This window comes from Chiloscyllium plagiosum, chromosome 22 (assembly GCF_004010195.1).
Source record: "Chiloscyllium plagiosum isolate BGI_BamShark_2017 chromosome 22, ASM401019v2, whole genome shotgun sequence".
Lineage (NCBI taxonomy): Eukaryota > Metazoa > Chordata > Chondrichthyes > Orectolobiformes > Hemiscylliidae > Chiloscyllium > Chiloscyllium plagiosum.
Genome location: NC_057731.1, coordinates 7,592,569 through 7,604,224, shown reverse-complemented (window position 1 = coordinate 7,604,224; position 11,656 = coordinate 7,592,569). Strand labels below are relative to the sequence as shown.

The following is an 11,656-nucleotide window of genomic DNA, read 5'->3' as shown; positions in this document are numbered from 1 at the left end:
TCATAAACTTACAATGTCCTGAAGTGCTTTTGCACCCAGTTAAGAACTTTTTGTGTCTTTCATTGGAGCTACAATTTTTCATGGTGATCTCACTGGCCTGTTGGAGGTCTTCGGATTTCTTAGGTAACTTCATAGGTAAATTGTCACAGGTTGTTTCTCTTGTTAGGTGAAACAGTAATGATGTGTCACAAGTAAAAAGGAATCACAAAAAGCATGTTGGAATTTTATTTTACATGGCTGGTTGGAGAACTTTCCTGTCTCAAGCCATTCTTGAAGTAGAATATATAAATTATTTATAGGGGAACTGAGGAGTTTTGCAAAGTGGGAATATCAGTGGGTAGAGGTGCAGACAGGAATGAGAAATACTGGATGATTCATGAGGGGTTAGAGGCATGTCTTCCTGAAGGGCTGTTTGTTTGCTTATCATTGCATGTTTCTATCAAATCAATGCGGGTTCGTTTGGAGCTGATGACACTGGTGAGATACTGAGGGTGGTGATAGAAGGAAGAGAGGTTTGGAAGAACTGTAGTTTACTTGGGATTGAAAATGAGAGGCTAGCCAAGATACTTAGTGATGAAAAAAGTAGACACAGTCATGGAAGTGAATTTCAGCAACAAATGGGCAGAGGCAGGACAAGAATGGTGATATTTCAGAGGGACAAGAAAATGTGCCGGATCAAATAGAACAAGTTGAGCTGATGAGTTGGGGTGAGAGGATTGAATTGGCAACACGAATACACAGTCTGAAGACAATAGCTTAGATTTTACCCATGTTTACCTCTAGAGAACTGTGTGTTATCCAGTACTGGGTGTGAGAAAAGCAGGCTGGCAATGCAAAAGCAGTGGTGTGATCAAGAGAAGTGCTGCAGAGGTTGAGTTGAGTATTCTCATATCTTCAGGAAAGGCACAAGCAGCACATTGAGAGAAGGAGGGTCAAGAATTTGGAAGACGATGCCATGCTCGATCATATCAAAGGCTACAGAAAGATTGAAAAGTGATAATTGGACGTTATGGTTGTTATGTGAATTAGTGATAGTCACTGGTCCATACTGACTTCTGCCCTGTGCCAGCATATACTGCAATGTACCATGTGGTGCAGTGGTAGTGACCCTATCAGTGGACCAGGAGGCCCAGGTTCAAGTTCCACCTGCTCCAGATGTGTGGAATATTTTTTATATTGTAAAAGGAGAAAACTTGAGGTGATGACTTTGCTGAAGCCCTCCTTTCAAATGAACAGCCAAGCATTGCAACTCTCGATATGACATATTCAGCCCGCTATGTCTACAGCACCAGTTGGAATTTCCCAAAGGTTCACAATGCTCTGCTGATCAAGGAGGGAGGGGTCATCAGTTCTAAGGAATTGTCAAATACCACTGTGCTGATGTATGGATTTTTTTGTCTGTGAACTAACAATCCTCAGAAATTAGTACTTTCTTTGTAGATGCACACAGGACTAAAAAGTGTTAATACTTGACTGAGTGCAGTAAATGCCATTTGATGATGTCACACAGAAATGTTCAGAGTAAAGGAGACAGACCTGGGTTAGTATGTTCGGAAAAGGCTCTGTAGTATGTTGCATCTCTGTAACCTTCATCAAGTATCACTACATACAGAAGTTTAACCCTAGTGGCCTCATTGCTGTGGAACACTCCCAGTAGTCGGACCGTTCCTTATCACCTCTCCCTCGTGGAAATATTTGCAAAGATTTGCAAACACCATTTACCACAAATCTATCAGGCAGTGGTCAGCGTGTATTGTCCTCAAGACCTTGCGGGAAAAGGAGAGGGCTGATCCCTGTCAGGTGGATCCATGAGCAGACGGTCAAAGTCATTTAGCAGAATACCTCATTGCCAGAACTTTCCAACAAGCACCAACATAGCTTGGCTGGTGGTGAGAAGGGTACTGCCCATCAGATCCTTCATGCATGCCCAGCCTCTCTGTGCCACTGCATGGTGTCAGCGAAATGGCGCAGGGTGCGGAGATAGAGATTGTCACTCATCACTTTCAAGAATGTGCCTTTTCAAAGAAACAGACCAGAGGTGCAGTGATTTTTGTTGAGGTTTGTCCTGAGCACCTCTGTTATACAAGACTCTGCTCTGAGGGCTGTTCCATGGGATGAACACCAAGACAAACACTGACTGCACCTGGAGCACAATCAACTTTTGTTTGCCCGAAACTTCTTGATCTTCCAGTGTAAAGAGTTGACCTCAACCTAGTGTCAACCTTAAGGGATGAACTCAGATTTCTCCAGTTTCCTCATTTCCCCTCCCCCCACCTTGTCTCAGTCCCAACCCTCGAACTCAGCACCGCCTTCCTAACCTGCAATCTTCTTCCTGACCTCTCCGCCCCCACCCTCACTCCGGCCTATCACCCTCACCTTGACCTCCTTCCACCTTTTGCATTTCCAATGCCCCTCCCCCAAGTCCCTCCTCCCTACCTTTTATCTTAGCCTGCTTGGCACATTTTCCTCATTCCTGAAGAAGGGCTCATGCCCGAAATGTCGATTCTCCTGCTCCTTGGATGCTGCCTGACCTGCTGCGCTTTTCCAGCAACACATTTTCAGCTCTGATCTCCAGCATCTGCAGTCCTCACTTTCTCCTCAACCGAGTGTCAGACTGTACGTTCCACAGTCCAGTACTACATGCTGAGGAAAGCACTAAAGGTTGGGGCTGCTGCTGACAAGACACAGTCTGGAGTCTTTCTGCCAAAATACAACAAAGATTCATTCAGTTCAGACTCACTCGCTACCTCAAAATGAACAAAAATAACTACCTGCATGTGTCGGAAACCCCTTCACTTTTTGCAACTGTAGAGTAATTCCGTGAAATGTCAAAATTCCAATATCTTGTTTATTTCTTTCTCTCTGCAAAGACTGTACAGAGAAAATTTAGAACCTTTGTTTGTACTTAAAGATGAGTTTTATGTACAAAGTATGTTTTTGAAATAAAAAAGTTCTGTAATCTGCAAGTAGTTTCTGTAATGCAGTAAGCTCATATTGTTCACTTAAAAAGGCTCTTCTTTGATAGGCTTTTGAAGTGTATCATAGGCAAAGCCAATTTGTGCACATCAAGTTCCCTCAAAAATATGATATAATTTGATTAATGTTGATTAAGTCTGAAGTATTGATTACCAATGGGAACTCTCGTCGTAATGTCATATGATCTTTCAATTTAACAAACAGAACAGGTGCTTGTTTTAACATCTCATCAAAAAGACAGCTCCTCCAAGAAAGAAGGGTACATTTCTGTGCTGTACATGTCTATGACTCGATAAAGCTGCACTCCACAGCATCACACTGGAATGCGAGCCTGGATTTCAGTGCTAGAGTCTCTGGAATGTAAGGGAAAGTTCTATCTATAGAGACAGAATCCTTGTGCATATTTAAGATTGAAAAAGACAGATTCTTGATCAGTAGGGGAATCAAGAATTACGGCAAAGGTCAGAGAAGAGGGCATAAGGAATGTGGGATCAGCCATGATCTTATTGAATGGTGCAGCATGCTCGATGGGGCGGATACCCTACTCCTGTTCCTAGTTCTTATGGTTTTATGGATTGCAGTTGGTAATGACTGAGAGGGAAATAATGAGAAAGTTATGTTGAAAGGATTAAATGGAGTATGGGAAGAGGAAAGCAATGGCCTGGTGGCACTGTCGCTAAACTAGTAATCCAGAAACTCAGCTGGGGACCAGGTTCAAATCCTGCCGTGACAGAATCTGGATTGTTGATTGTCAAGAAAACCCATCTGGTTCACTAATGTCCTTCAGTGGTGGAAATCCGTTGTACTTACCTGGTCTGGCCTACAAATGACCCCAGACCGGCAGCAAAGTGGTTGACTCTTAATTCCCCTCAGGGCAATTGGGAACAATAAATCCAGTCAGTGACGCCCACAACACGTAATGTGTAAACACAAGCATATCCTAATTAGCCTGAAGAACCACTTTGAAACAGCCTGAGGATGGACTCATGGAGCTCTGGCTGCTCCTGGAGCGTTTCGGGGGATGTAGTTCGTGCGAGCAACAGGTTCATGGATCCAGTCGCCTCAGAGACTACAATCCCCGACATGCATCGCGCGGGATTGCAGACGCAGGCGCAACCATGAGTCCACAGTGGACGTTGTTCCTGAGGGACTACAACACCCACCGTGCATCGGTTTGGGGGGGGGCAGGTGACGTAATTCCGGTTGTAACCGGAAGCGAGGTCGGCGGGCTGGAGGAAGGGGAAGTGGCAGCGTCTTCCTCCAGCCGGGCGACAAGGGAGCGGCTCCGAGCGCGGCGCTACAAACTTTCCTTGACAGTATGGCCAAGAAGCGGATAGAGAAGGTAAAGACAGCCATTGCGCACCGGGGAAAAGGGGGCGCGGCACTTGGCCTGGAGGCCGGAGCCTCCTCCGGCCCAGGCTGGGCAGCTGAGACCCGCCTCTTCCCCTATTGTCCACCCTCATCCTCCCCGGGCCTGGGAGCTGGGATGGAGATGGGATTGTGATGCTTTCCCCACCCACCAGCCCTCCGTGGAGCTCAGGCCTGGTGTCACTGCCACGTACAGGCCAGCTCACAAAGGGGCTGGGGCTGGGACTGGGACTGGGGCTGGGGCTGGGGCTGAGTGGGTGGGGGGGTGGGGGAATCCGGTTTAAAGTATAGACTTGAGGCCCAGTGAGTTACATTACACGGATCCCTGTATTCATTACTTCCTCCTCTCTCAACCTATGTCCTGAACCAAAAAAATCCCCCTGGCGCACACTGTCCTTTTCCCCCTCACACCCCTAGTTACTAATAAATGTCATCTAGGAATTAAAGCTTGAGAGCAACAGGCTATATCTGTGTTTTGTTCACTGATCTGTCAGATTTTCCCTTTACAGCACGCATTGGATTCACCAAGTCTGTGCTGGCCAAGTCTGAAGGAGCAATTCCACACCCCTGGCCCCAAAGCCTTCTCCCTGTCATTCTGCATATTCTTCCTTTATAGATAATGATCCAAATCCCATATGAAACTTGATGGGCCCTACTTTCAAGATGGACTTGGGTAGTATCATCCAGATCCTAACTACTGTCAACATGAAAAGAATTTGCTCTTGCCGCTTCTTTTGCCAATGTGCTATAAATCTGTGACCCCTGATTTTCAATCCTTTCACCATTAGAAAAGATTTTCTCTATCTACTCAGTTCAATCCACACACGATTTTGAATACCTGTGAGACTTCTGCAAGGAGAACAGTTTTGCCAATTTTTCTACACAAATGAAGTTTCTCAGCCCTTGAATTATTCTTGTCAATCTTTACTGCATTGTCTAATGCCATCACCTTCTGGTGCCTGGAACTGGACCTAGTACTCCAATTGAGGTTAAGCCAGTTATGTTTAACATTACTTTATGTTTAACATTATTTCCTTGATAGGGATGTAGGAACTAGGAGTAGGAATAGGCTATTTGGTCCTTGAGCCTGCTCTGCCATTCAACCTGATCATGTGAACTCCTTCCTCAATACTATCTTCTTGCATTATCTCCAAATGATTTGATATCTCTGATATTTTTAGAAATCTATTGATCTCTACCTTGAATATACAGAATGACTGTGTTTCCACAACTCTCTGGGGCAGAGAATTCCAAAGAGTTGTACCCCTCTGAGTGAAGATATAAGTTCATAGAATACCTACAATGTGGAAAGAAGCTATTTGACCTGTTTACTGCACCGACCTTCTGATGAGCATCCCACCCAGACCCTCATCTGATCCCTGTACTAAAGCTAATGCATGTGGCTTGGAGATTCCTGAACACCATGGGGCAATTTAGCATTGGCAATCCACTTATCCTGCAATGGACTGTGGGAGGAAACCAGAGTACCCAGAGGATTCCTGATGAAGAGCTTATGCCCAAAATGTTGGTTCTCCTGCTCCTCGGGTGCTGCCTGACCTGCTGTGCTTTTCCAGCACCCCACACTCCACTCAGAAGAAACCCAGACATGGGCAGACCTGCAAGCTCCACACAGATTGTCACCCAAGGCTACAATTGAACCAGATTTCCTCGTGCTGAGAGGAAGCAGTGCCATGCTGCTGCTCTAATTGATTATAAATGGCCTCCCTCTTAATGTAAGACTGCACACCCTGGTCCTAGAATGCATTCCCCCCCCCACCCCCCCCAAAAAAAAACTATCACCACCACCAAGAGAAGTATCCTTGCTGCATTTTGCTTCGATGCAATCACCTCTCATTCTTCAAGCCATAGGTGAATAAAGGCCCAGCTTCCTTTAAGGACAATCCCACCATTCTCGGAATGATTCTGGTTAACCTCTCTTGCACTGTCTCTCAATGGAACTATGGCTTTCCTTGGGGAAGGAAACAAAACTGTACAGAATCGTGGTTGTGGGTATATTTGCTGAGCTGGCAAGTTGATTTGCAGGCGTTTCATCCCCTAACTGGGTGACATCTTCAGTGCTTTGGAGCCTCCGGTGAAGCACTGATGTACTGTGTCTTCTGGAATTTTTGTTTCTGTTTCTCCTGCTTCTGGTTGCTAGTTCCCGTTGTTCGTTGTAGTGGCCAGTATATTAGGTCAAGATCTATGTGTTTGTTGATGGAGTCTGTGGATGAGCGCCATGCTTCCAGGAATTCTCTGGCTGTCCTATGTTTAGTTTGTCCTATGATCGTTGTGTTGGCACAGTTGAATTTGTGATCCCTGTCATCTGTGCTGTCATCTTGGGGCCAGCTGGTCATGGTGTAGTGTGGTTAGTTGGTATTCATGGATGCGGATTGCTAGTTGTCTGCCTGTTTGCCCTGTATAGTGTTTTGTGCAGTCTTTGCATGGATTCTTGTAAATTACATAAGTCTTGCGCAAGTCTTTTGTCTTGTTGAGTTGTTGGCTGAGTGTGGCTGTCAGTTTATGAGCTGTCATGAATCTGTGGGCGGAGAAGTCTGGCTGTCAGTTCCGAGGTGTTTTTTATGTAAGGTAGCGTGGCTAGTGAGTTAAGTAGAGACATGTCCTCGTTACGTTGTCTGTGTTACGACATGGCGGTGATTCCTTCTGCTAATTAAACGAAACACTCAGAATAGGTCACCTCATCTCGTATCTGGATCAGTGGTGCTGGAAGAGCACAGCAATTCAGGCAGCATCCGACGAGCAGCAAAATCGACGTTTCGGGCAAAAGCCCTTCATCAGGAATCTCGTAATCTGTTAAACTAAACTGTGACAGAACGACACAAATCCCACTATTTAAAGGAAAAAAATTATTCTTTAACTCCAAAACTGAACATTAAGCACCCACTATTTACAACTCTAAGCCTCTCTTGTCTTAAAGATTTGTTAACCACCTCCTACTCTATAACAATATACTAATCCGATAGAGCCCCTATTGAATTTACAGCAACTCAATTTTCAAAACCAGACAGCGGCTGTTGGCTTCGGATGTCGATTCTCCTCTGTAGATCTCCCTGGGTCGTCTTTAGTCTCCTGCTGCAAAGATGCTTTATATGAAAAGGGTACCTTGTATAGAGAGGGGGTTTTCGGGCAGACTGTCTGACAATGGCAGGTGGTGCTCTTTCTCTGGCTAACTGTGTAAAATGCCTGCTTCGTATACCCCAAAATATTGGATCACCTCATTGATTTGATGTTGTCAAAACAGTAAAATTCAAATTCGATTGGGTTTTATTATCTTGGGCATAATTTAAACTCGATACATTTGAACTGCTGCGAACTAGGTTACTACAAAGGGTAACTAGGGAGAGAATAGGGCCCCTCAAAAATCAGCAAGGCGGCCTTTGTGTGGAGTCACACAAAATGGGGGAGGTACTAAATGAATATTTTGCATCAGTATTTACTGTGGAAAAGGATATGGAAGATAGACTGTAGGGAAATAGATGGTGACATCTTGCAAAATGTCCCGATTACAGAGGAGGAAGTGCTGGATATCTTGAAACAGGTAAAGATGGATAAATCCCCAGGACCTGATCAGGTGTACCCTAGAACTCTGGGGGAAGCTAGAGAAGTGATTGCTGGGTCTCTTGCTGAGATATTTGTATCATCGATAGTCACAGGTGAGGTGCCAGAAGACTGGAGGTTGGCTAACATGGTTACACTGTTTAAGAAAGGTGGTAAGATCAAGCCAGGGAACTATAGACCAGTGACCTGACCTCTGTGGTGGCAAGTTGTTGGAGGGAATTCTGAGGGACAGGATGTACATGTATTGGGAAAGGCAAGGACTGATTAGGGATAGTCAACATGGCTTTGCGTGTGGGAAATCATGTCTCACAAACTTGATTGAGTTTTTTGAAGAAGTAACAAAGAGGATTGATGAGGGCTCAGTGGTCGCCATGTTCGATACGGACTTCAGTAAGGCATTCAACAAGGTTCCCCATGGGAGACTGATTAACAAGGTTCGATCTCATGGAATACAGGGAGACCTAACCATTTCTATACAGAACTGGCTCAAAGGTAGAAGACAGAAGGTGGTGGTGGAGGGTTGTTTTTCAGACTGGAGGCCTGTGACCAGTGGAGTGCCACAAGGATCGGTGCTGGGTCTTGTACTTTTTGTCATTTACATAAATGATTTGGATGCGAGCATAAGAGGTACAGTTAGTAAGTTTGCAGGTGACACCACAATTGGAGGTGCAGTGGACAGCGAGGAGGGTTACCTCAGATTACAACAGGATCGTGACCAGATGAGCCAATGGTCTGAGAAGTGGCAGATGGAGTTTAATTCAGGTAAATGCATTTTGGGAAAGCAAATCTTAGCAGGACTTTTACACTTAATGGCAAGGTCTTAGGGAGTGTTGCTGAACAAAGAGACCTTGGAGTGCAGGTTCATAGCTCATTGAAAGTGGAGTTGCAGGGAGATAGGATAGTGAAAGAAGGTGTTTGATATGCTTTCCTTAATTGGTCAGAGTATTGAGTACAGGAGTTGGGAGGTTATGTTGCAGCTGTACAGGACACTGGTTAGGCCACTATTGGAATATTGTGTGTAATTCTGGTCTCCTTATCGGAAAGATGTTGTGAAACTTGAAAGGGTTCAGAAAAGATTTACAAGGATGTTGCCAGGGTTGGAGGATTTGAGCTTTAGGGAGAGGCTGAACAGGCTGGGGCTGTTTTCCCTGGAGGGTCAGAGGCTGAGGGATGACCTTATAGAGGTTTACAAAATTGAGGGGCACGGGATAGGGTAAATAGGCAAAGTCTTTTCCCTGGAGTGGGGAGTCCAGAACTAGAGGGCATATGTTTAGGGTGAGAGTGAAAGATATAAAAGAGACCCACGGGGCAACTTTTTCACACAGAGAGTAGTACGTGTATGGAATGAGCTGCCAGAGGGAGTGGTGGTGGCTGGTACAATTGCAACATTTAAGAGGCATTTGGATGGGTATATGACTAGGAAGGGTTTGGAGGGTTATGGGCCGGGTGCTGGCAGGTGGGAGCAGATTGAGTTGGGATACCTGGTTGGCATGGACGGGTTGGACTGAAGGGTCTGTTTCCATGCTGTACATCTCTATGGCAATATGTTACTTCGTTGTGGTTCTGTTTGCCGAGCTGGGAATTTGTGTTGCAGACGTGATATCCTCAGTGCTTGGGAATCTCCTGTGAAGCGCCTCTGTGATGTTTCCTCCGGCATTTATAGTGGCCTGTCCCTGCCGCTTCCGGTTGTCAGTTCCAGCTTTCCGCTGCAGTGGCCGGTATATTGGGTCCAGGTCGATGTGTTTGTTGTTAGAATCTGTGGATGAGTGCCATGCCTCTAGGAATTCCCTGGCTGTTCTGTTTGGCTTGTCCTATAATAGTAGTGTTGTCCCAGTCGAACTCATGTTTGCTTGTCATCCGCGTGTGTGGCTACTAAGGATAGCTGGACGACCAGCAACATGAGTCCACTCATCCATAGATTCTATCAACAAACACATTGACCTGGACCCAATATACCGGCCACTGCAGCGGACAGCTGGAACTGACAACCGGAAGCGGCAGAGACAAACCACTATAAATGTGGGCGGCACGGTGGTACAGTGGTTAGCACTGCTGCCTCGCAGCGTCAGAGACCCGGGTTCAATTCCCGCCTCAGGCGACTGACTGTGTGGAGTTTGCACGTTCTCCCCGTGTCTGCGTGGGTTTCCTCCGGGTGCTCCGGTTTCCTCCCACAAGTCCAAAAATGTGCAGGTCAGGTGAATTGGCCATGCTAAATTGCCCATAGTGTTAGGTAAGGGGTAAATGTAGGGGTATGGGTGGGTTGCGCTTCGGCGGGTCGGTGTGGACTTGTTGGGCCGAAGGGCCTGTTTCCACGCTGTAAGTAATCTAATCTAATCTCATCTAAAAAAATGCCGGAGGAAACAACACAGAAGCACTTCACAGGAGGCTCCCAAGCGCTGAGGATGTCACCTAGACAGGGGACGAAATGTCTGCAACACAAATTCCCAGCTCGGCGAACAGAAACACAACAACGAGCACCCGAGCTACAAATCTTCTCTCAAACTTTGAATATGTTACATCTTCTGATTTTCCAGCACACTGACTGCTGTCAGTCACGTGACAGATGCCTGCATTAATTCAATGTTAAAGGTACAGTACACGCCTTCAACTTCATAACGTCTGTTAGGCATCTGTGGATGAAGTTGTGGGGATATCCATTCTTGCCGAAGACTGTGTAGAAGTGTTCTTCTTTTCTTCGTAGGTCGGGAGTGTGTTGTAGCCCTTTTGAACTGGGTTCTAATGCAGCTTCTCTTGTGTGTGTTTGGTTGTTGTAATTCAGGACCTGGTCGTTGTGTGTGGCTTTCCTATACACTTTTGTGGTGCATTCACCGCTCTGTGTTCTTTGTACCATCACATCCAGGAATGGGAGTTGGTTTCCACCTCTCGTAAATCTGATCCTTGAGTATGTTGGGTGGGGCTTGGGGAAAGGTAGGTGAGAAGGCAATAGGTGGATGCAGGTGGTGAGTAATTGTTAGTGGGCAGAGTGGAGCGGATAGTTTTGAAGGAAGATGGACAGTTCAAGAAGGGGTTGCCGAGTTGGAAGGTTGGATCGGAGATGAGCAGGGATGACAGTGGAGGAACAATGGCGGATATTTCTGTGTATAATGCAGAAGTTGCAGGATCAGTTCATAGAACATAGAACAATACAACACAGAACAGGCCCTTCAGCCCATGATTTTGTGCCGAACATTTGTCCTAGCTTAAGCACCCATCCATGTACCTATCCAATTGCCGCTTAAAGGTCACCAAAGACTCTGACTCTACCACTCCCACAGGCAGCGCATTCCATGCCCCTACCACTCTCTGGGTAAAGAACCCACCCCTGACATCTCCCCTATACCTTCCACCCTTCACCTTAAATTTATGTCCCCTTGTAACACTGTTGTACCCGGGGAAAAAGTTTCTGACTGTCTATCTATTCCTCTGACCATCTTATAAACCTCTATCAAGTCACCCCTCATCCTTTGCTGTTCCAATGAGATAAGGCCTAGCACTCTCAACCAATCCTACCACTTGTAACTGGGCACCAGGCTGAATATTTACCATCTACCAGCACACTCTGACTTCGACCGGTTAGCCAGTTTTCTATCCAATTGGCCAAATTTCCCTCTATCCCATGCCTCCTGACTTTCCGCATAAGCCTACCATGGGGAACCTTATCAAATGCCTTGCGAAAATCCATGTATACTACATCCACTGCTCTACCCTCATCCACATGCTTGGTCACCTCCTCAAA

At 46.0% G+C, this 11,656-nt stretch overlaps 1 protein-coding gene across 4 annotated transcripts in view; it reads left to right on the top strand.

Moving 5' to 3' along the window:
• The first annotated feature begins 4,171 nt into the window (after positions 1-4,171).
• Positions 4,172-11,656, top strand: part of ube2d1b (ubiquitin-conjugating enzyme E2D 1b) — a 30,474-nt gene continuing 22,989 nt past the window's right edge. For 3 of the 4 annotated variants that reach the window (XM_043712360.1, XM_043712363.1, XM_043712362.1), the window contains exon 1: positions 4,172-4,318. In XM_043712360.1, the coding sequence (XP_043568295.1) occupies positions 4,295-4,318 (24 nt within the window). In that variant the 5' untranslated portion in view covers positions 4,172-4,294. The remainder of the gene's footprint in view (positions 4,319-11,656) is intronic. The other variant, XM_043712358.1, reaches the window with a different exon arrangement.